The 25,362-nt window shown below is 31.7% G+C and overlaps 2 protein-coding genes across 6 annotated transcripts in view; one reads left to right on the top strand and one right to left on the bottom strand.

Annotated features, from left to right (window-relative positions):
• Positions 1 to 2,571: 2,571 nt before the first annotated feature.
• Positions 2,572 to 7,299, bottom strand: LOC118186472 (transcription factor Sox-14-like). Its single transcript, XM_035356573.2, has one exon. It carries the CDS (start codon positions 6,264 to 6,266, stop codon positions 5,505 to 5,507), a length of 762 nt encoding a protein of 253 aa, XP_035212464.1. The 5' UTR covers positions 6,267 to 7,299; the 3' UTR covers positions 2,572 to 5,504.
• LOC118182859 (uncharacterized) overlaps positions 7,264 to 25,362 on the top strand; it is a 99,241-nt gene continuing 81,142 nt past the window's right edge. Inside the window, exons 1-2 of one of the 5 annotated variants that reach the window (XM_085822225.1) lie at positions 7,283 to 7,421; positions 15,976 to 16,059. In XM_085822225.1, the coding sequence (XP_085678351.1) occupies positions 7,405 to 7,421; positions 15,976 to 16,059 (101 nt within the window). In that variant the 5' untranslated portion in view covers positions 7,283 to 7,404. Of the gene's footprint in view, positions 7,422 to 15,962; positions 16,060 to 25,362 lie in introns of those variants that run through there. The other 4 variants (XM_085822228.1, XM_085822229.1, XM_085822226.1 and 1 more) reach the window with 4 other exon arrangements.

Below are 25,362 nucleotides of genomic sequence, written 5' to 3'. Positions count from 1 at the left end.
CTTCGTCTTATTTTCTTAGAATTAAAAATCTTGTGGATATTAAAATCAACGGAATCTTAAAAACGAAGAAATATGGTATTTTCCTACTTTAGAAAAAGCAAAATGAAATTCAGACATGATGTTATTTAAAAACTTATATTCAAATTGTATTATTGTGTACAGAGTTTTTTTTTTTTTTTTTTTTTTTTTTTTTTTTTTTTTTTAAGAGTAAACTCGTTTGCTTAAGCATGAGTTCAGAACATGGAATTTTTCTTTTTCAGATTAAAATAGTTTCTCGAATGGCATTCATCCCAGTGTTGACCTAACTATAAATTCACAATGTTAATGCTTTCTTCTAATTATGTAAGTAAAGAAAAGTATACGATTTATTTATTTGAAATATTTGTTTGCAATTTCATGATTTTATTTTGATAAAAAACGCGAAGTACCTTTGTCATCTTTATTCAAATCAGAAAAAATCAGTTAGAAAATTAATTTAGTTAATAGTTTCTAATAAACTTTAGTTGAAAAACTGTTTTTAAAACAAGTTCTGAGATAACCATTAAAGCGTTTTATAATTTGTGCTATGAACTGCCACAGAACACTTATTCAAAGCTAAAAAAATATTGTGCTAACTGATTAGTGGAATAATTTTTAAATAACAGATTACTGATGTCAAATGATATTGCATAAAACTATTTATCTTAGAATTTTATATTGCAAAATATTTATCCTTTGAGTCAATTTTTTGGTGCTTTGCAAGTAAAATAAACAGCGGATTAAAGAAATATTTTAAATTGAATTTACACATGCGGCAGAAAATTTTGCCCCTTACTAATGATGTTCATTTTCATAGTTACTGGAATGAAGCCAATGTAGAACATGATATATTCACTTCTTAAGTTTCTTGTCCGCTTTATTTCAATGCAAATATAAATGAATAAATTAAAACAAGAAAGAAAGTAAAAGAAATCTTACAGGTTTCATATTTTAAAATGGTTGCCGAAAATGATTTGTTAAGATAGTTTTACGCTCTAGCTGAGCTCGCAGTCTACCAGTCTGATTGATCTTGCACTCACTCCTGGTAAGCTATTTTCTTTCCTTTTTTTTTTTTTTTTTTTTTTTTTTTTTTGTCTTATTATTAAGCACAGCTTTCTGCGCACTTACGCCACGTACAGTTCAACAACAAAATCACATCCAGTATTCTGTGTTGGCACATGTTTCTACATTTTTCTCAGTTCATCATATCAATATTCAGTTTTCTTAGTAAGATGGCTAATATAATTTTTTTTTTGGCTTTTTATTGTAAACTTTTTATGACTTAACTTTATTTGTTAAATATCACTTCGCATTTACGCCACATAAAATTCAATTCAATAGCAAAATCAAAAAATATTTAAAAACAGCATATCTCTAGAATTTTCTATAAAGTGTTAGAGGTTACCATACATGTTTATATATTCGCTATATTAATTTTTAAAAACTGCAATTGCCTAAGATTATTTCCAATTAGACATCAAATGAACTTAAGACGTATTTAATTAAATCCATAACATTAAAAAGTAGAAAACAATATTTTTAAGAATTGTGTATCTTGTTTTAAAATTGCTTAATTTATTACTCAGTAGCCTAAATTTGAAAGTATCTCGTGCTCTACTGAATGGCAACACTCTGTCACGTAGAACACGAAAGTACTTTTTTTCCGGCTGCAGCAACACATTCTTTCAAAGAGCCAAGTTTATTAATTAAAACTGAGAGTTAACTATCTTACATTTTTTCGAATGTCAACAATCTCGCTTCCTAAAGATAAAAATATTTTATTTCGAACAGTGCTCGTTTTCGAGTCGTAGATGTTATTAATCAAAAATTCATTAAAGTTTTACAAAATTTGAGATAAATAATAAAACAAATTAGAAACTCAAAATTCAGGCTTTCAGATGCACATGTTCAAGTGGAGGCCTACATTATTCAAAATTTGATGGCTCTATATACACTAGTTTTTTCACAAAACGAGGACATACATATATACATGCATACATAGATACATACATGCATGCAGATTCTTCCTTATTTAATTTTTTTAAAAATAATACACGATGATAATATTTGGTGGCAACAGTAGGAAAAGTGGTACGCCGTTTCAGCGAACTAACTCAAAATTCCATTCGAGACTAATTAACCTTTTTGAGCTAAAAGAAGAAGCAAACTTGATTGAATTGAGATTTGGTATAAAATTTGCTAACTTTTACTGCAGTTCTCTCTCCCCTTTTAAAGGTTTTTTTAAAGTAAAATATCTAAACTTTTCTTGTATCAGTGGTAGGTTCATCTGTAATGAACAATGTTTACTAATGATAATCATCAAGCGCTTTTAATTAAAGTTATTAATAAAATCACAAAAGAATTTTTTAATAACGATTAAAAAAGACATTGCATAGTATATCACAAACACTGATGTTTTGATTTGCTCATTACAGATTTGAGGTAAATAAAAATTTCGCCATGCTCCCGAAATTTTGTAAATTTAAATTGTAGAAAAAATTTCACCGTTCTGCACCAGTATAGAAGTAAACCAAAAATAAACACAAAGCATGATTCAATAATCTATAAATAATTTATTTTAATACACAAATCTAATTCATAAGCTGCAATTTTCATTTATCACACTTACTAATTGCTTCAACAATAAGTCATAATAGGACACACTACAATTTATACACATATATAACGAATATTTGTACACTTAAACAATTAGTCAATATATACTAATAGGAACATTTAGTGCTTTTCTTTCATGTTTTGCGTCTCTTACCGAGTTCATAAAATGCCTCTGCCCTTTTTCTGAGCAATATGTAGATAAAAATTTAAATATAGATAGTTGATAAAATGGGCGTTCAAGTCATCATGACACTAATGCACCGGGTTCGAAACTAAGCAAGAAAAGAAATCTTTGCTGGCTTTCAGAAACTCAAATAGCGATCGGCATAATAATTCAGAGATTTTTAAATGAACGCATTATATTAATACACTTTTTATGAAAGACTTTTATGATTTTTTGAAAATTTTATGCATATGTTCATTTTTAGAGAAGGAATCTTCTTCTTGGGTTGCAATTAACTACACTATCTAATTATAAAGAAAATTAAAAGTTAAATTTCTTCGAATTTTTAATCTCGTTGAGAGATGAGTAAACTATAATTTTAAATGCTTAGTTTATCTGAATCATATTGTATTCTAAATTACGCCAATTAGATTACCTATTGAAAATTAGATAAAATAGACATATTTTTGGCCGAGTATTTGTGGATGAGGAATGAATTTATTTTTCATTAGGTACTTAAGAAACAAAAAACAAAAATCATAGCATTTAATCAAAATTGCCAAATTGTTTCAGTTACTTCTTTTGAAAATTATAATCAGAAGCACACAAGCTCTTAATTATGCAACATATTAGCATTGTGAGAAGTAAAATCTTTTCCTGGTTATTTATAAAGTACTTCATAGCTAATTTAAAGTGATTTCTGACAATGTTTGCGGCTTTTATACATATTAGTAATGAAAAATATTATTCAAGTTAAAAAAAAGTTAAGATTTTCGAAAATATAGCAGAAGGTATGCAAAAATGCCCTTTCAAATTGCACGGTTATTTTCTGCTTAAATACGTTTTCAACACAATGCACACACGCATATGCAAATACATATTATGTATAAATTTTATTTAATTTAGTGATAATTTATACTTACCAGAATTTACCACTAAAGAATATTAAAACCTCTTGCTTCTTAAAAATCTCTGAATTTCTGCATATAGACAAATATGCTAAATGCAGATAATTTTATCCGCTTGATAGTCTATATTTTTAAAGTCATAATATTATAATTCACCGGTATTGCAAATAAAAAATATAATAGTGTTTTTAATCTATTCCTTCAGTTAGTGATTCATAATCTTAATGCTGTTTTAAAAACTATTATGCAATTTTTATAAGTGCCCTTTAGTAAACAAAAGCAATAAAAATATTATTAAAAATATAAAACTTTCACTCAACTATTTTCCATAATTGAAGTTTTATCATTTCAGTTTCTTGCTAGGAATGCAATTTATTCACTTGCAAGGTAATTTATATTTGTTAAATAATGCTGAAACATCCCTACACACAAAATGCAATTTTATAACATTTTTTCTTGAAGTTTTTAAAAAAAAATTCAATTTTAAATGAAAGTATATTTAAAATTATCACAACAAAAATGAATAAATTATTTTGAAAATATTGAATGTATTAACATTTGATCATCCAATCACAGATTATTAATTAGGATTATTACAATTAAAAACTTAATTAAATATGTGAATTCTTAAATGCAGCTAAGCTGTTACAAAAACAATAAAAACAATAAAACTTCAAACCTAAGTACCTGCAAATTCAGCTTTAATTAAATTGTTAGGTATAATTGAGCAATATGCATAAAAAAGCACCTTAAATAAGAGAAGATGTAATATTATCATTGATACCTCTTTGAGAACATGAAACAAAGATATTGTATACTTCTTATGAAATGTTTCAGGATTTAATATAAAGCCAAATTTGGGTAATACATACAATGACGACATATAAGGCATGAAATCAAGTGGTGTAGGCTAATGAATGTTTCCAAAGGGAATCTTCTTGGGTAAATAAAGTCTGACATATCACATCACTAAACACATATATTTCGTATTATTCAAAACAAAATCTTATAATAATAAAAATACATCTTAACAGAGTATTTATTTCAAGCTATTTTAACTGTAATAAAACTTGAAATTTTACAGATGCATTGCATTTTACAGTGCAACTTCACACAACTTTACATCATAAAAATTCCTATATATAAGCTTAAATATAATTTTCAAGTAATTTTTATTTTTCCTTCTTTTAGAATTTAATTTAATAATAAGCTTTATAAAATTTATTATTTTTCAGAAAACTTTTGTACTTAAAAAGTAATCTTAAAAATAGATATTTAAAACTACTTTTACGGTATGCATCTGCAGTGAATATACAGGTAACTTTTTTTGCATAAGCTGTATGACAAGAAACATACTTTACATATGACAAGAAACGTAAAAGATAAATTTCATCAAAATCAATTTAATTATATTGTTTAAATATTATAAAACGAAATTTGAACATAAATAGTCGTGACTTAGTGAATAAGAGTTTTTCGGTAAATAACTTAATATATACATGCGTGTTAGTTTTCAGATGAAATGAAAATGAAAATATTTAAAATGAATGTTTTAAGTACAGAACTGTGAAATATATACATATTTGAGCCAACATTCATGTACTACTAACAATAGATTTCACTAAATTGTTCTTCTGTGACTGGCATTATGTTTTGAAAGAATGCTTATTATATTATAAATAAAATAATTAAAAAGAAATAAAAGTTTAGTAGACTGTTATGTCTACATTAATCACATCCTATAGTTCATTAGGTAAGAAGGAAAGATGTTTATTACTGAAAGAACTTCATATTTACCACTAGACAATAGGACTCGGTGGTAACGTTGGAGGACTAGAGTGCCTATGGAATCTGTCCTCTGGTTTCACGAATAAGTAAGCAAATGGGGATCTCAGTTCGTGGTGAGTGGGCAAAGGCCCTGGACTAGGAAAATACGTTGGTGGGCCGCATCCACAAAGACTGTAGGGAGGCCCAAATGCTGCAGCATGTGACTGAGACAGAGAAGTTAACAACGAGCTAGCAGTGCTGTATAAAGTTGTGGGAGGAGGCACCAGTGGGCTCTCGCTCAAGTCTCTATGTTTAACGAGACCCAAATCCGGCCTCAGTTTCGGCAAGCCACTGTCCACTGAGCTGTAGACATAAGGAAGTGGTGTAAGAGGAAATGTCCTGGCTGTCACTGCTTTCTCACTCTCCAGAGAATGATGAGTGATGTGAGGATACCTCGTGGTCAAGGGTTCTAGAGGTGGTGGAAATGGATGAGTCATGCCCATAGGGAGATATGCAGCCTCCTTCTTGACCAAGGGCTTGGGTTTCCTCCTTGGGCGGTATTTGTAATCAGGATGTTCCTTCATATGCAGAGCTCTCAGCCTCTTGGCTTCATCTATGAAAGGTCGTTTTTCAGCCTCTGAAAGAAGTTTCCATTCAGCACCCAAACGTTTGGAAATTTCTGAATTGTGCATTTTAGGATTCTCCTGAGCAAGCTTTCGCCTTTGTCCTCTAGACCAGACCATGAACGCATTCATTGGTCTCTTTACATGGTCACCAGTTGATTTGCACGACATTTTTGTAATATCACACTCGCGTATTGCTGAAATATAACTTAAGAAATGATTTTGTGTAGTTCTATTACATCACTCGCTATTCAGAGTAATATCACTGACTTGAAATATGGAATTGAAAGGATATCAGTTTGAAAATACGAAACTCTTAAAAACGAAAAATTTTAGAGCACCGAACACTCTTATCACTTGATTTTATCAGATGAATTTGCATTAGCTTGATGGCACATGATTATTTTTAGAATTCCCTTGTAAATTATGAAGACAAAAAATTAGTTTCTTTTTAAACAAGCATTGAGGGATTATGACACAGAGATGAGTTCGTATTTCAAAATAATGTTATTGTTCAAGCATCTGCCTTTGATTTTATCAAAAACCGACCACAAAGGAACCAAACAGTTAGAATTTCGTTTCTTAATCAATAAACATTTATTCTAACCTTTGATTTGCTAATGTTCAAAAGTTCAAGGAAATTTAAGGTGGACACCATTTTTCAGTAAACGTTTGATGACTATCGAATACCTTTTCCAGGATAAATAATCGTTTTATCAAATGGCAGAATAACTGTGTTCTCCGATAGTTTACTCTTTGAGAACATTCAGAACTAATATCAAACAGTTTTTGCTATTTAAGTTCAGCGATAGAAGTGAGCAAACATAACTTTCCTAGCAACGCCTTTACCAGTCGAAAGTCAGGGATGATTTACAAAATCTGCAGCAAGGTTCCAGTCTGAACCAGCGGGAAATACTTTTCCACGTGCGTCGTCGAAGCGAGATCGCTGTCTTTTGACTTTCTGGATTCCCTCTACGATATATTCCGTAGTGGGGGGTTGCGAGGAGAACAGCACCTTGTCGATTCCCACGCAGCCTCTCATTGGTTCTCTCCTTCGTCACGCCCTTTTCCCATTGGTGGAACCATACCATCTGCTCCCTCGTAGTCTCTTGGAGTTCACAATAGATGTGCGTTTTCATTTATTTATTGAGCTTTAATCTGCTGTTATCTCCTTTATATTTATCCGTCGGAGTTATACAACGTTGACAAAGCTAGGATATTAAAGCAGACACTTCGATTAGATGAAGTGAAACGCTTTGCGAGGTGCAAAGAGAGTAGGGAGGGGAGACGCATCGACTTCGGCAAGCCAATGAGAAGGGGACAGAGGTAATAGTCTTTTGTTTTAAGTTATGAGTCGACGATGGGTTGACCAATCGCTGAGATAGCTGGTTACCGCGACCGTCCCAGGCTCCGTCATTTTATCGGCGGATCCGTCGCGTTTTTCTCGACACAGTTCTGTTCGCACGCTCCGTTGATCATCTAAAGGGATTCCGAGTTGATTTTTGAGTCTCTATATTTGCTTTTTATCTTTTTATTTTGTAGGAGTGGTATAACGTTAGCCCCCCCCGCCCCTGCTTTTGTATAGGCTGCTCGAGTAGGTAAGATCTATTTAAGAAGGTAAGAGGGAAGGGGGAAAAAAGAAAAATATATTAAAAAAAAAAAAAAAAAGGATTCATATCCTTTTCATGGACAGTTGAAATCAAGAAACTAAAAATTTTGGTCACAAAACTAATCAGAGTTTTATATTAATGTGCTATTAATCGACAACTCAAGTCTGTGGCTTTGATATCAGTCGAGAAACTTTTTAAGTTAGCATCAGCTAGAAATAAACGTGGATTTCTGCTTAGAAGTAGCACGAATCTTCAGTTTTCTCGAATCTTAATTTTTTTAATCTTGAATATTTAGAAACCTTTAAATGATAAGAAGAAGAAAAAAAAAGAAAAATAGACTTTTATTCAATAGAGAAAGTTTTCAATGAAAGTACAATCTGAAATTTGCATTTACTGAAAAACAAATTTTAGGATACAATTTAAAAAAAAATCCATTGAGTAAATTAACCACAGAACTGCAAATTAAAATCTTGCAACCTGACATCCATTTTCTGGATACAATTTGAAAAAAAAATATATGTATATATATAAAATATAAAAATCTGAAAGCTTTCAGATTTTACATTACACCCAAAGAAGCGTATTTTTAAAGCTTTATGTGTTCCCTTTATTTATTAAATACCATGTTCTTCGCACTTAAACCATAAAATTCAGTTCAACAGCAGTCTCACAAAATAATTTCAAAATGAGCATGTCTTTAGAATTTCCGATACACAGTCTGGCGCTGGAGATAAAAGTGGTTTTGTTTCCGTACAGTGTTGCTATTCTTTGCTTTGAAATCGTTGAGTTTATTAATCAAAAATTCGTTAAAGTTTTACAAAATATGAAATAGATAATAAAACAAATTGCAAATTTGGGCTTCCAGATGCCCATATTCCGGTGAAAACGTACATTATTCAAAATTGGATGGCTCTAGGTATCGTTGTTTTATCACAATGCGAGAAACATATATACATTAATGCAGATTCTCCATTATTTAATTTGTTTAAGTATAATACAGGGCTGTAATATTTGGTGGCAACAATTTGAATAGTGAACCATAAAAAAGAGTACAATTTATTATTCAGATTTTTTTTTAAATCAAAGCAACTATTGAGGGCAGAGGATTATCTCAAGAATTAAAATACATAGACAATCAGAGGTTGGAATTTTCTCAAATCTGAATTCGAGTCCGTATGCTAAATGCTCCTTAAACCTTTCGAACGCTTCGAATCTCGAATCTTTTGAATCCTCCAAATAAAAAAAGATGAAAGAAGGAAAAAAAATATTAATGAAAAAATTTTTGATAAAGCAAAATTTTAAGTATGCTTTGTAGAGTCATTAGGTTTTCAATAAAACAGGAAACGTGCGTTTAATTAAACAGCAATGCTTCGCCGGGACTCGAACCTGTACCTCTTGAATACACGCCGAGTGTGCTATCGTTACACCACGAAGGCATGCAGAAAGGAGGGAGAAAACACCTTATAGCCTTCTATAAAAACAATTTAGAGTAAATTTGTATTTAAAGGACGTACAAACAAAATTTAGTAACTGAAGTACATGACTAAAACATTTGAAACTTGAAGTCCTTTTCTCAACGCAATTTAACACAAACAGCTAAGGCTGAAAAGATAATTTTGGTAGGCAAATGGGCTTATGTGTGTGATAAAGGTTTTTATATACCGATGTATAAATTCCTAAACGTAGATAGAGGTCATTACAATGGTAGCTTATATATTTCCATAATTATTGAATCTATTTTAGAGTTAGTTTTCAGAATCTTCAAAAAGCTTAGCACACCCGTTACTAGAAATTTCCATCAGATTTCTCTAGGTAGCATACCGAAACACTATCCAGATTCGACATTAATGATTCTGGTGATGCTGACACCATTTACAACTGATTGTCGATATGACTTCCGAAGCTTCCGATTAAAATGCTTAATTTTTTATTATTTTATTTATTTTTAATATATATACTTTCATTATTTTACTTTTTATTTATTTTTGTTATTTTATGTACTTATTTTTATTATTTTTAGTCCAAAGGGACTTTGTCCCTAAAGGACTATTGTTTTCGTTTTGCGATTTTGCTTTGGCTCACTATAAATGTCCGTTTCACTTTTCAAACTATTGCCACCAAATGTTAGAATCCTGCATTATATTTGAAGAAATTAAATAATGAAAAATCTGCATAAATGTATGCAGATTTCTTGCATTGTGATAAAACAACGGTACATAGAACCATCGAGTTTTGAATGACGTAATCCCATTGCGAATATGGGCATGTGGAAGCCCAAATTTGAAATTTGGAATTTGTTTTATTATTGATTTCATATTTTGAACACTTTAACGATTTTTTGGTTAACAAACTCAAGGATTTCAAAGCGAGCAATGGCAACGTTATACAGAAAAAACATTTTTATCTCCAGCGCGGGAGACTGCATTGGAAATTCTAAAGATACGCTCAATTAAAAACTATTTTGCAAAATTGCTCTTGAACTGAATTTTATGGTTTAGGTGCAAAGAACGTGATATTTAATAAATAAAGGTAACAGACAAAATGTTAAAAAAACACTCCTTTGGACGTAATTTAAAATCTGAAACCTTTCAGATTTTTTTTAATATTTATTTATTATACTTATTTATTTCCTTAAAGTTAGGATTTTAAAGACTGAATGAAGAGAAATATATGAAGATTCGAGTTTTCGAGTCTTAAATCCTTTTTGAGGATCTCAGATTTCGAGGATTCGAATATCTCAGTCCTACTTTTGTTCATTACTAATCTTCAAATTAAAGTATGTTACACCTGTTATATAATCAATTATTTATTTTCAGAAAAGTATATTCCTTGTATATTCCTTCTTACAAAAAAAAAGAATTACACACAGAATTTAACATGTAGATTCCCCATGATTTAAAAAAAATTGCCAACTAAGGTGACAAAAAATACTTTTAATTATATATATGTATGAGTACATGTTGATGCGCATAAATGTAATATAATTCATAATTTTGCACTTAACGGTTTTGTTTTACGCAATAGCTTTTCCCCTTTCGCATTTTGAAGAACATATATTATTAGTTAGAGATAGACCAGTTGAATCCTCGAATGTTATCAATTTCAAAAACGATTCTAAATTTTAAAACTCAAACCTTCGCGTTTTTTTAATGATTCGAGTCTTTCGAATCCTGGTTTAAAAAGCTGTTCTTTAAAAAATTTAGCCTGGTTTAAAAAGTTTAGCAACATGCTTAACTCAACACTTCAGAAAGGTTAGTTTTATTGAAGAACAGAACAATAAATTTGATAGAAGCGTTTATTAAATAAAGAATGAAATTGTTGCAATTGGCATTAGTATCTTGGTACGTAGTATTAAATCTCATGACATCTTTCAGTACTGCCACACTGAATGTGTGCTTTTACGAATTCTTAAATACATTTTCGGTCCCCCTGGTCTAGAGAATTCAGAGTTACATGTTTTTAATTTAATGTGCAAACGATATTTAGCGCATAATATTATCTATGTTAATTCTGGTAAAATTGCCCCGATTTGTCTTCAGTTTTAATTTTAGAGAAAAGTGTAAACGTGTAAAAAACCTAATTAATTCTTTCAAAATTTCCTTCAAAATTATATTAAGAACATACGGCTCAAGATTCATACGTTTTAATTATGTATTTCATTTATAAAGAATTCTTTTCCTTCCTTGTTGGTGTCTTCATGGTGTTATTGGAAAGCACATTCGGTTAGCAAATGGCAGATACGAAGCTCGAATCTCGGGGACTTCTGGCTTTGTTTCAAAAATTGTAAATGTCCCTACAAATAGCGCCAAAGTGTTGTGGACGATAATTCTTCATCATCTTCTTGAGCCACTGGTCTTACCCTCTCCAGTCGCCCTTTAAGTGTAAGACGGAACTTTCTACTTTTTTACAGCGTGCCTTCGGGGTGTAATTGTAACGCACATTTGGCTAACATTGGGAAAGTCTAGAGTTTGAATCGCGGCAAAGGCATCGCCGATTTTTTCATGTTTCCTCTTTTGAAAAGGCTAATAGATGCTACATATCGACAAACTCTTTTTACTTTTTTAATAAATAAAGACCTTTTTTTAAAAAAGAAATATGATTCTTAAATTTGTGTTTCATTGAAAGCAGATTTCAAATTTTGCTTCAATTGAAAAATGCATATACTCAAAGAAGAGGCATTTCTCCCCCTCCCTGTTCTTCTTATTTTTATTATTCTGAAGCAGAATGAAAAGACTCAAAAGATATGAGAGGCTTATTAAATTTAAATCTGGGCTTCGATACGCAGAAAAACTTTGAAATCGCCTCATATCTAATACTTTTCTTCATTTAATAAGTAATGCTAATTTCTATTGTTAATATTGCAACTAAAATACTTGATGACTTTTATTGTAAATCACAAAATAAAAAGCTATTAAAAATATTTTTAAATAAAATATAAACCGAAATCTTTTAATAAGCAGTGGTATCATGAGTTAATGGAAACTTCCAGAAAGAAATTTATGGAAGGCTGAGAAAGAGAATTACAGTTTTCTCTGCTTTTCTGATTTAATTTTAGCAACATTCCTTTTTATAGCTTCTAAACCTTAACCTCTCATACATTTGTTTATGTTTTCAAGTTTCCTTATCTTCAGTTCTACATTAGCTTATATCTTATCGCGACTAATATGTTAATATATAAAGGAAAATGATTAGATTAACAGCTGAAGTAAGTTATTGTTTTTTCTGGAAAATAAAAGACAGAAGCCATGTCATATGATGGAAATGCAAGATTTAATTAGCTGTTTCATTAGAGATTCGCGTATGTCTTTACGACTGCGGCAACTGGCCGTTTTTTATCAGAGTCAAAAAACAAACGAAAATTAATTTGTTTAAATTATCGAATTATTTATGTACTCTTGTTAAATAACCCTAAATTTTAAAGAAAAATTTGACGAAATGCATTAATGAAGAAGTATACATCATTAATGGATAATTTAAGAAATACATTAATGATGAATTAACAGAATGAAATTAATTAGATTATTTGATTCAGATTTGGCAACAACTAAATAGTATTCGAAATAAAAATAACTATTTTATTGTACTTCTGTTACACCGAACATAAAAATAACTAGTTAAAATTATTTATTAATTTAAGTTTCGAAGTTTCATTGAAATGTACTGTCAGCTGAAATAATAATAATAATAAAAATAAATAAATAAATAACTAAAAAAAAAAAAAAATCTTAAATGTTTCAGATTTTAAATTACGTCCAAAGGGGCGCTTTTTTTTTAACGTTTTGAGTGTTACCTTTATTTATTAAATATCATGTTCTTTGCACTTAAACCATAAAATTCAGTTCAAGAGCAATATCGCAAAATAATGTTAAATTAAGCATATCTTTAGAATTTCCGATATACACAGTCTCGCGAGCTGGAGATAAAAGTATTTTTTTTTCTATATAACGTTGCCATTTCTCGCTTTTAAAGCATTGAGTTTGTAAATCAAAAATTCGTTAAAGTTTTACAAAATATAAAATCTATAATAAAACAAATTCCAAATTTGGGATTTCAGATGCCCATATTCGCAGTAGGATTTCGTCATTCAAAATTCGATGGCTCTATGTACCATTGTTTTATCACAATGCGAGAAATAGACAATCATTTATGCAGATTTTTCATTATTTAATTTCTTCAAATATAATGCAGGACTCTAACATTTTGTGGCAACAGTTTGAAAAGTGAACCGACGTTTATGAGTCCGACGCAAAATCGCAAAACAAAAACAATAGTCTTTTACGTTACGTCCAAAGGAGCGATATTTAAACGTTTTCTGTGTTACCTTTATTTATTAAATATAATGTTCTTCGCATTTAAACCATAAACTTCAATTCAACAGCAAGAGCATATCATTGGAATTTCCGAAACACAGTCTGGCGCCCTGGAGATATTTTTTTTTTTTTTTTTTTCCGTACAGTGTTGCCATTGCTCACTTTTAAATCATCGACTTTGTTAATCAAAAATTCGTTAAAGTGTTACAAAATACGAAATCGATAATAAAACAAATTCCAAATTAGGACTTCCAGACGCCCATTTCATTGGAGGATTGCGTTATTCAAAATTGGATGGCTCTAGGTACCGTTGTTTTATCACAATGCGAGAAACATACATACGTTTATGCAAATTCTTCATAATTTAATTTCTTTAAATATAACAAAGGGCGATAATGTTTGGTAGCAACAATTTGAAAAGTGAAACGGACATTTAAGGTTTTCAAAGCAAAATGCCATAACGAAATTTATAGCCCTTCTGGGCTAACGTCCTTTGGGCTAAAAAAAGCGGTTCTGTTTCTCTCGTTCTAATTTGAGACATCGACAAAATTCACCTTTACTTTCTGCGTTGATTCACTTTTAAAACTGTTGCCCCCAACTATTACAACCCTGTTTCATATTTAAAGGAATTAAATAATGAATAATCTACATAAATGCATGTATGTTTCTCTTATTGTGATTAAACAACAGTATCTAGAGCCATCAAATTTCAAATAATGTAATCCTCTAGCGAATATGGGAATCTGGAAGCCCTAATTTGGAATTTGCTTTACTATCTGTTTCATATTTTCTCAGACTTTAAAGAATTTTTGATTAAAAAACTCAATGATTTCAAAGCGATTAATGGTAACGCTGCACGGAAAAAAAAAATATCTCCAGAGCGCGAGACTATGCATCGGAAATTCTAAAGGTATGCTCATTTTAAAATTATTTTGAAATTATTTATTGCTGGTGACCTGAAGTTTGAGTGCGAAGAATAATATTTAATAAATAAAGGTAACACACAAAACATTAAGAAAAGACGCCCCTCTGGGTGTAATGTAAAATTTGAAAGCTTTCAGACTTTTTTTTTTTCCTTTTACTATGAGTAAAGTTTTACCTTTCCCATATTATCGTTTGCAAATTTACTAAACTTAATTTTATTTTCAGATTTAAATATGGTGCATCACGTATATATTCAATACTTCAAATAATTCGTGAAGTATCTTATATTAGAAAAGACGAAGACAAAAGGATGTGTTTCATGGACGCAGACAGCTGATCAATGTCCCAGTTTTTAGAGTATTAAGTGTTACCATACTCTTTTTTTTATATTCGCTATATTATTTGTATTTGGAATGTGAATTGATGAACGTACCTAGGTGATGAAAATATCCGAAGCAACCAGTAAAAAGTGATACTACTTAGAGTTATAAATAAAAGTTCCAAATATTTTTTTTTTTCCTCTCCTGGCATGTTTATTCACAAAGTTGACACGAACTGCTAACACGCAAAAATACTAACTCAGTATTTGAAATTACTGGAAAATATTAAAATATTTAATTTAATTATTCTTTGTTTTGAAGCTGTAGATGGAAACGATTACTAAAACAGTTTAAAATGAAATCCTAAATTTTAAAATGTTTTTAGTCCAAAGGGATTTGAATCCCGAAGGACTATTAGTTTCGTTTTGGCATTTTGCGTCGGACTCATAAATGTCGGTTCACTTTTCAAACTGTTGCCACAAAATGTTAGAGTCCTGCATTATATTTGAAGAAATTAAATAATGAAAAATCTGCATAAATGTATGTATATTTCTCGTATTGTGATAAAACAACGGTACATAGAGTCATCGAATTTTGAATAACGTAATCCTCCAACGAATATGAGCATGTGGAAGACCAAATTTGAAATTTGAAATTTGTTTTATGATCGATTTCCTATTTTTTAAAACTTTGACGAATTTTTGATTAACAAACTCAAGGATTTCAAAGCGAGCAATGGCAACGTTATGCAGAAAAAACATTTTTATCTCCGGCGCGTGAGTTTTTGTATCGGAAATTCTAAAGATATGCTCATTTTAAAACTATTTTGCGATATTCCTGTTGAATTGAATTTTATGGTTTAAGTACGAAGAACATGATGTGTAACAAATAAAGATAACGCACAAAACGTTAAAAAAACGTAATTTAATTTGGACGTAATTTAAAATCTGAAACATTTCAGATTTTTTTTTCTTTTTTTTTTTTTTTTTTTAACAGGTAAGAATTGTTTTTATGTATTTAAAACTGTGAATTTTAAGATCGCATTAATACAACCAACAAGATGTTATAAGCCTTATTTTTATGACCTAATTTATGATTTGCATTTTGCGAACTAGTTTTAAGACATGAAATGAATAAGCTTTAAGTCATGAGTTATCTACTTTAATTATTATTTACTTTAGTTATTATTTATTGTTATTTTAGTTATTATTTCCAGTGCTGGCAGTGACATTAGCATCTTGATTAATATGAATTCGAAATGCGAAAGACGAAGAGAAGGAAATGACGAAGAAATAAAGAAGTGAGTAGAGGTTAAAAAAAATGTCTGTGGCGTGGACGCATTTATCTGATGAACTTTTACGTTTACAAGTAATATTTTAGGAAATGAAAGCAATCAGAAACAATCTGAGAGAGATCCTTGGAGAATCAAAAATGTTTCTTCCTTCCCGTGCCCTCGACGAGATAACATCAATATTAACACATGAAAAAGTCATTCGAGACAGGTCACCGGGGGCTGAAACCAGGGCTTGAATGTTGGACAGGGCACAGGTACATTGGGTGGTTATTTTAACTTAAAGCACTATTCCATTTGTTAGAAATTCTGGAGCTTATTAGTATTGCAAATAAAATATATTGTCTTTTACAACAAAAATATTTATGAACAGTTTATAAAATGTTTCTTTCTTTTCTGTGTGTAGTAAATGTAACAGATAAAACTGATACTGAAACTGCTGCCCAAATGTATTTCGTGATATTAACTGTATAATACATTTTTAGATAAACTGTTTTAGATGTTTATATTATAAAAGGCCGCTAGCCCTCATTTTATAAAAAGCACGATATCTTTTTACATAAACATAATATTTAAAATGGTGACATTTTAAAAAATCAAACTGCGATAAAATACATCCAGTCCTATAGAAATCTACTTAATCAATCAAATTAAGGAAGTTCAAATTAAGAAAACAGAAATCATTGTAGCTATTTAAGGGCTCCGGATAACTGAGCAGATCCCCTGTACAGTAAGAGCACTTCTTATGCACGGGACTGAAAATTCTGGATTCAGTCACCAACGAGGGCACACTTTTTAATAAATAAGCCTAAGGAAATGATTTTTAAAATAAAAATTAGATCCATTCTTTATCCTAAAATGCATTTTCTCATGAAACATACTTTAAATGTGCCTAAAATTCTAATTTAGAACGTAATTGTCGAGAAATGAATTTTAATCATAACAAATCCTTATTACAGTTAAATTTATTTTCTCATTTTTATTATTATTCTGTTACGTTTACGGTTATATTAGAAGTCATTAAAATTCTTTTTGTAAAATAATTTCAAAAATTTAAAACGTTTTCCTTTTTTGCGAACATATTACGAATTTCTTATCAATTAAGGTTGTAAGGTTTATCCTAATATTTTAACTGTTATCTTTAGTTAAAGCTACTTTCCTGTCTCTTCTAATTTCAGCTTACGAATTTCCTTCCGGAGTGTGTTTTTAGAATCGCGGTTAATGCAAATGAAGGAAGAGTCGAAGTTCCGCCGATTTCGTTAGAGAGCCAGAGATTCTGACTAGCGCGCGTTTGTCTTTTGCTATTACTACGCTCGGCCGTTAGCTTCGCCGTTTAGTTAGCATTTAGGGGCCAACTCCTGTAGAATTTTGATAGCTTTGGCTACATCTTTTTAGTTAAGCATTAGTTAAGTTTGATTTTCTTAGTACTCTTGAATTCAAGCCCAAGTGGAGACTTTTCTGTGAGAAAAGAGCCTTCTGTTAATCCTTATTTTGAGCAATAAAGGGTAATTAACCTAACAATCTAAGTTAACAAGAAGTGTATTGTCAATTAAAACTTTGACGCGGCATAACTCATATTCCTCTCAATTGGAAAATTACCCTGGTTTTCGGTGAGTTTCTGGCTTTTTCTAGTTTAGAAACCTGCGTTTAGAAATCGAGCTCAAGTTAGGTTGGTTAGTTATTTAAATACGACAAAGCACATGGTGGTGCTACCTACCTAAGGGGAAGAATACCTCCTTCCATCGTTCATGGAAGGCCTTTCTAAGGGAAAGTGTACACGTTGAACATGAGAAAACTACGAAAGCCAACCATGCAACTATCCGTTCACCTAAATTGAACTCTGAGACAAACTACCAGTATTCCGGGCGTCTTTAGCCGCTCGACCACTGATGAAACTGTTTAAATTAGAAGCCAGGTCATTAGACCCTAATCTACTATTTGATTTGCAAATATTTGAAATATTATTGTATTCTCAGACACAAAAGCAGAGTTTAGGTTTAGTTGATGTGTTAGTCTTTAAAGTACTATGCCATAGTGCAAATAAACGCTCTATTACATTTGCTATTATTGTATTCACTTAGTGTTCTTGGCATTTAAGCTAAAAGTAGGACGATTATCTCCCTTCGTTATTTACTTTGGGAAGATAAATAGGTGTTTAGATTAAGTTTGGCTTAACTTTCAAAGTGAGGTGTCAAAACAGTTCTGCAGGATTACAAGTTTGAGTAAGTATTTGACATTAAAATGGCTAAGTATTAAACAGATGAATTTTAATGTTACTGTATGTAATCGGAAACCATTATTTCAAATGCATTATGTTGCCTGATACTGCATCGTCCTACTTGTCAGTAACTACACTGCACTGCCGCTCTGTTCCTAAAATAAACATGTGTACTCAATCATTTCGCATGTTGTCCAGATCTGTTTCCTTACGATTATTCTCATTTCGAAGAAACTAAAATGTCATTTCAAAGGAAAGCTTTTTCTGATTCGGGAGAGATATAAGGAATGCAGCATTCTGCTCACTGAGCCGTGCTAAGAAAAGGACCTCTATAAGCCTTCTCTTTAATTACCTGTCGTCTATTAAGGCAATGAGTTGTATTAGTGTAAACTTTGCAACGATTATATTTCTTAATAAACCATGATTATGTAATTACCGTGCCGCGAATATACTCTAAAACTTTGATTACTTGAAATTCGATTAGTTGAAATCTTTTTTTTTTTTTTTTTTTTTTTTTTTTTGAAATCGTTGTCGAAACTAGGACTTCGAAGGTAAGTCAAAGGGAATATCGAAACATACTATTCGAAATATATATTAATTCAAATTTTCAATATGTCTGTTTTGAGAAGTAAGTCTCTTCAGCTTTGGCTTATTAAAATTTTACTATACTTGGATTGTTCCTCTGCTTTTCTCTATAAAAGCGAAAATTATATGGACGATATACCAATAATATTTATTTCGTAGCTTACAGTGCGTAAATAAGTATTTAACAAAACAAACTAAGGTTTAAAAGAATTTGACGGATTTGGTCTATCCCATCTTTCAGTAAAATTATATTAAACTTAATATTTTATAACCCCCTTAAAAGAATATTTCAAAAAGCTATTGTTTCCTAATAGCTATTACAGATAATTAAAAAATATGCTTTTTAATATGTAGGATCCACTTGCTTATCTTCTAAGTGACAACTGTACGTGTAGTAAGTTCTTGTAGGAACTACACAGGAGAAAGGTTAAAAGTATTCTTTATTAAACTCTTTAAAATTCACAATGAGTCATCTTGATGCTAACACACTACGCCTAACTTGGGCGGTAACTCAAATCACAAGAACAAGAAGTAAAATAAAAATTCGAAGATATTCACAAGCAGTAGAAACTACGCTACAGGGCTCAGAAAACTCCTGTTACTTAAAACCGCGTCGAAACTAGTGGCAGCAAAGTAAATGCTGTTATGCCATGTAAGCCAGCAATAACTCCAGGAGTAGAAGCTCCAGCAACAGAGGTGAGCGCAGTAGCCTAACTCTCTTTAACTTTCCTTCTGAAACCCGGTATTTAAGGGGACTCATACACCTTAAACCCCTTATGATCTTCGAATATGTGACTGTTGCAAGAATTAGGATATTTTATTTATTTTAAAAGCAATTACTTCCAACTTTTTACAGCTGACTACATAATATAGCTGCTTTGAAAAATAGTAACCAGAAAGTTTGTGTTGCCACAAATATTTTTGTAATTTAATCCTCTTTGTGACAAAATATTTTGCCATGTTTCCACCTTGCGCGCATGATATTTTAAAAATGGCTAATGGTACATACTTGAAATTGGATGGAATTCTTTATATGGGCACTACTTTCTAACTGAACCAACAATCTGATGAATATTTTAATATTGAAAAATTTTATGGACGAAAACATTAAAAATTTTGTTAATAAAATACATTTTATAAACTGAACTCAAAATAAAATAAAAATTGAACATGAAATTTTTAGAATTTTAGGTTCACAGTAGTTTCCAAGTGTTATAAAAGCTATATATTAATTAAGGAATTAAATTATGAAACAGAATGTTTTAAACTGTGCGCGCAAGTTGGAAACATGACGAAAATTGTTGTCACAAAGCGGATTAAATTATAAAAATATTTGTGGCAACACAAACTTTCTGATTACTTTTCAGAAAGCAGCTATATTATGTAGTCAGCTGTAAAAAGTTGGTAGTAATTGCTTTTAAAATAAATAAGTTATCCCAATTCTTGCAACAGTCACTTACTCGAACATCTTATGGGTTTTAAGGTGTATGAGTCCCCTTAAACTCTTTCTCCTTGAAAATGTGGTTTAATTTACATTGGTAAAAGTAAGAGAGCCTGATAATTTCGCGTTAAAGAACATGAGACATATGTTAAGAAAAATGAAACACAGAAGTCCTCTTTCATCCAGCACTGTTGGTCCGAATTTGCGATTTACATGAGACATATATTAGGAAAAAAGAAACGCGTAAACCTTCTATTGCCCGATACTGTTGATCAGAAAATTAGATTTTCCATTTTTCTGCAGCCAAAATTATTATAAAAAAAAAAAACATCTTTAGTTGGCAAATCAGATTTTCTAGAATTGTCTCTATTGCCTGACACTGTCGATCAGAAAATCAGATTTTTCACTTTTCTGCAGCCAAAATTATTTAAAAACCATCTTTAGTTGGCGAATCAGATTTTCTAGAAGCTTTTCATATTCATAAAGATCTTTCAGCTATAGTTCACGACTCCAATTCCAATCCAACTTTAATTTCAGCTTTTATGGAAATTATTTCACAGCTTTCATTTTTGATCAACAGATGGTATCAGTAGTTTGACTTCTTGCCTCTAAGGTCTTATCGCCTTATCTTATGAAAAGCTTTTCTTTCATCATTTGCACTTCTGAAGCAGAAGAAGAAGGTTTTAAACCTACGAAACTAGTCCTGAAAATTTATGATTGCTGTTTCTTGTTGCTTTAACTCTTCCAGTTATCCCGAGAATATTAAGCCATTTTACAGAAACATACTGCATCACTACACTCATACGTTTTAGTCCTTTATTTGCAGTAAAAATTGAGTAATAACTATAAAAACTATCGATACTAAGTTCGATTAGTTTGTATAATCCAAATATATCATTTCTTTTGTTATTTATAAATAAATAATTTCCAATCAAACCGGCGACGGCCGAGCGGTATACTGTCCTTGAACACTAGTAATTAGCCTCATGCTGAAATCTTTGCAAACTTAGCTGCATAACCCTTTACATGGTTTTCCTGGGTATGTACGAGCCAGTCTTCCCTAGAAACTCCTTCACGAAGGCATCCGTCTAATAGTTTTAAATTCCTTTGTGTGCTTTGCCATAGTGTGATCAGTATAATTCAAAGCAAGTATCTAATTAAACTTATAAAAGTTCTAAGGCAATCTAAATTTCGGGGGGTGGCGGCAAATTTTTAATATTCTGTTGGGATTTTATGCATTATGTGTGTGTGTATTAATTATGGCAAAGCACACTAGGGCTATCTGCCTAAGGGGAGGGATGCCTTTCGTGGAGGACTTTCTAAGGGAAACTGGCTCGTATACAGGTTACACATGGGGAAAACCACGAAAACGCCCATGCAGCCAGCCCGTTCGCGGGATTCGAACCTCGGACCGAACTACCAGTGTTCAGCGACTTTACCGCTCGGCCGCTGGTGGGCCGCGATTTTATGCATTAATAAAACAGCATGAATATATTTGGAAAATAACTCATTTATGAGGTTATAAAAGCAGTGAAGAATGAAAAGTTTTCTTAATTTCATTATATTCCAAGCTCAACTTTGCTTCTGAAATTTTCATCAGCTATTGGGAATTTAGAAGCTTACTTTTGTTTGATAATTTCTGCACAAAAATATACGATTTTTTAACATGCAGCTCTTAACTCAAATTTTCTACTTGTTGTATTATTTTAAAATTAACCGTCCAGTTACACATGCGTCGATTTGAGAGACTATAATTAGAAGTTTGCTTTAAACCATATTTTATGGCTACTCAACAGCCCAAAACTTATTATTTTTCTAATGTGAGAACATGAATAATTAGCGTTGGCTTAAAGCGCTGACAATTAACAGGCCAAACTACTCAAAATTAGCTTCCTGGAAGTTTTTAATCTCTGAAAGTTAAATTCCCACTTATCTTGTGGCAATTACTAAAATTTCTACTTTTAGTTAAGCTTAACACTATTCAATCCTCCATTTGATTCGCTCAAAAGAGTTTAAAAGCTATCAAAGATTAATTCCAATTCATGCCTTATTGCTTGAAGAGCTGCCTTCCTTCCATAATTACTAGCGTTGATTCAACTATCTCCGTTGAAAAGTGTTTAGTTGTGGTCGGAAGTCGCATGAAATTCCATTGCATTCCGAAACTGGACTCTTTTTCTATGATGATTAACTGAGAATACAACTAGGTTTCTTGTTTTAGGGGTTTTGATTCTTATATTTCAACATTTCAAAGTGGGAAGCCTGATTGTTACTGTCAATAAGTTACTAATTCATAAAATGTTCGTAGTCTTTATGTACTTATTAAAAGCCACTAGGAATGGTCAAATCAGATTTGTTAACTTTTAATGTGCACTTGTGTAGGTTGACGGCGAAGCTGCATCAAGTCGTTGAATATGTCAGGCATTTGGGAAGAATTTCGTGAACTGGCAGTCATCGTTTCCAGAAAGCCAAAAGATCTGAGTCTTTAGGACGACCTCCTTTGGGGGACTGTAGTGGGTTACCACAGTTGTTAGATGACGAGGCTGTGAAATCAGACAAAGAGAAGGACAGCTGTTAAATGCGTGGTGAACTTCCTAAACTCCTACAGGTTTCCAAGGAAACAGTCAGACTTCACCTGTATCGCACAGGGAAAATGTACAAGTTGAACAAGTAAATACTCTATACATTATCTGCAATCAACTAGGGCAAAGAGGGACTGCCTGTTTGGCTTTGTTGTCTCGACACGCAACGCCCCTATATATAGTCGGGTGCTCATGAGTGACGAAAGCAGGGACTTGATATATTTCTCTAGATAGGGCCCTCGCGGTGATACATTTATTGTATTACACACATACTAAGACCTATTACCATATAGACCACATATAAAAAACAATATAATCGTTCAAGATATAAAAAACAATTCAAGCGCAGCATCAGCAAATGGTAATCAAGATCATACACAGACGCATTTGCCACTAAGCACATAGGAAGATTCTCCTTACCGGTACATTTGATAAGATGTTATCGTTCTGCAGACAAGCTTCACATATTTTGAGTATACATCTATTTGACCATATCAGGCAAGATAGTCGCGTGTTTTACTACCAAGTACATATCTGTACTGGTTAAACAAATTTTATATGTAACTCCTCATGAATAATTGTAAAAGGGAAACAATTTATTGTTTCAATGATTACTGAATGTTTTATTGATTTCAAAAGCAAATGTTATCTGCTTACTGGGTAATAATAGTGTAGAGATCCTCAAGAAAAGTAACATCGAAAGACATTTCAAAACTGTTCATTCAAATTGTGATGCCGACTATCTTGTGCGCTCTGAAATAATAATAATAAAAAAAATATATCTTCTTTAGAATCAGTTGTCACCGAAGAACAAATTACTGCTACGCCTTTGGAATTGTCTAAATCCAAAAGAGAAGCATCCTTTAAAATTTCAAATTTATTAGCTAAGAAGAAATTTCGTAATCAATTGGGGATTTAATAAAACAAGCAATGTTGAAACTTCTGATTCGTTATTTGAGGGGTTTAAAAATAAGTCAGAAGTAGCTACGGTTATGTATACTTTGCAACAGTCAACTAGAACAGTAACCAGAACTGAAGTAATTTCAGATGATTTAGAAACATAATTATCAAATCATATGAAAATTGCATTTTGTTTTTCTTTAGTTAGATGAATTAACAGATGTAATAAACATAGCTCAGTTAACGGTTTGTATGAAAATGGTGGTGTGTTGGTGTATTTAATTATGGCAAAGCACACTAGGGCTATTTGCCTAAGAGGAGGGATGCCTCCGTGGAGGACTTTCTAAGGGAAACTGGCTCGAATACATGTTACACATGGGGAAAACCACGAAGACACCCAATCAGCCAGCCCGTTCGCGGGATTCGAACCTCGGACTGAACTACCAGTGTTCAGCGACTTTACCGCTCGGCCGCTGGTGGGCCCTTATATGAAAATGGTGTTCGATGGTTTCTTTACAAAAGAATTGCTTAAAACCCTTCCATTAAAGCGGCTTACTTGAAACGAAGATGAATTTCCCTCATTTAAAAATTTTGTAAAGAATAATAAATTACGACTGCAGGAGTTAGCTTCCATTACTACAAAGGACGCACATTCAGTGCCTTGTAAAAACAATGGGTTCATTGCTTTATGCAAACAAGCTTCCTACATTTGTATCATACCTTTGTCTTATACATCAAAAAGCATTATGAAAGTAAACTATTGGTTTTAATGATTTAATGTCACTTGTAATAAACATTTTTTCGATAAGATCACGAGAAATGCAACATAGATTATTTAAACTACTTCTAAGAGAGAAAAATAGTGAGCGTAATGATCTTCTTCTACATACTGATGTGCTATGGCTCAGCAGGGCTAAAATATTTCAAAGCTTTATTAACGTTTTCCGTCAAGTAAAAGAATTCCTTCCTCGAAGAGGTGAATAATACGAGCAATTAGAAAATAATAACTGGTTAATAAATTTGGGGTTTTAACCGAAATTTAGGCCAAGTTAAATGAATTGAATATAAAGTTTCATGGAAAGTATCAGCACATTGCTTATAGGATTAGTACAGTAAATGCTTTTATAATTAAATTAGTATTACTGAATTCAGGTTTAATGAAAAATTCGCTAACATATTTATAGAGTCATCAGGTTATTTTGAAGCTAGAGACGTTAAAAATGAGCAATTCCCTCACGGGAACGCGAACCTAGACCTCTCGAATACGCGTCGAGTATGCTTCCAATTACACTACGAAGGCATGCTGGAAAGAGAAGAGAAAATGCCTTATATACTCCCCCCTTTCAAAGGACGAATAGGATTTAAGCGACCAAATACCAAAGGTGATTGCCAAATCTTGGTCGTTATGAATTATTATTCACCACCATTTTTAGTTCAAGCCCCACTGTAGATTTATTAAGTTATTTTGAAGCGGCAGACATGGAAAATGAGCAGTGCTCTCGGCGGGAGTCCTGTTCCCAATCACATTACCCGTTTTCAATCCTCAGATGTCCAGTGTCTTCTTTACCGACACCACCGCAAACAAGTTC

The sequence above is a fragment of the Stegodyphus dumicola genome, chromosome 8 (genome assembly GCF_044657685.1).
Source record: "Stegodyphus dumicola isolate Sdum_Otavi_A_Nest chromosome 8, ASM4465768v1".
NCBI classification, from domain to species: Eukaryota; Metazoa; Arthropoda; class Arachnida; order Araneae; family Eresidae; genus Stegodyphus; species Stegodyphus dumicola.
This window is presented reverse-complemented; position numbering and strand designations above follow the sequence as displayed.

Excerpts from the sequence above, each read along its gene's own strand:
- LOC118186472 (XM_035356573.2), bottom strand. The coding sequence starts at position 6,266 with ATGTCGTGCAAATCAACTGGTGACCATGTAAAGAGACCAATGAATGCG.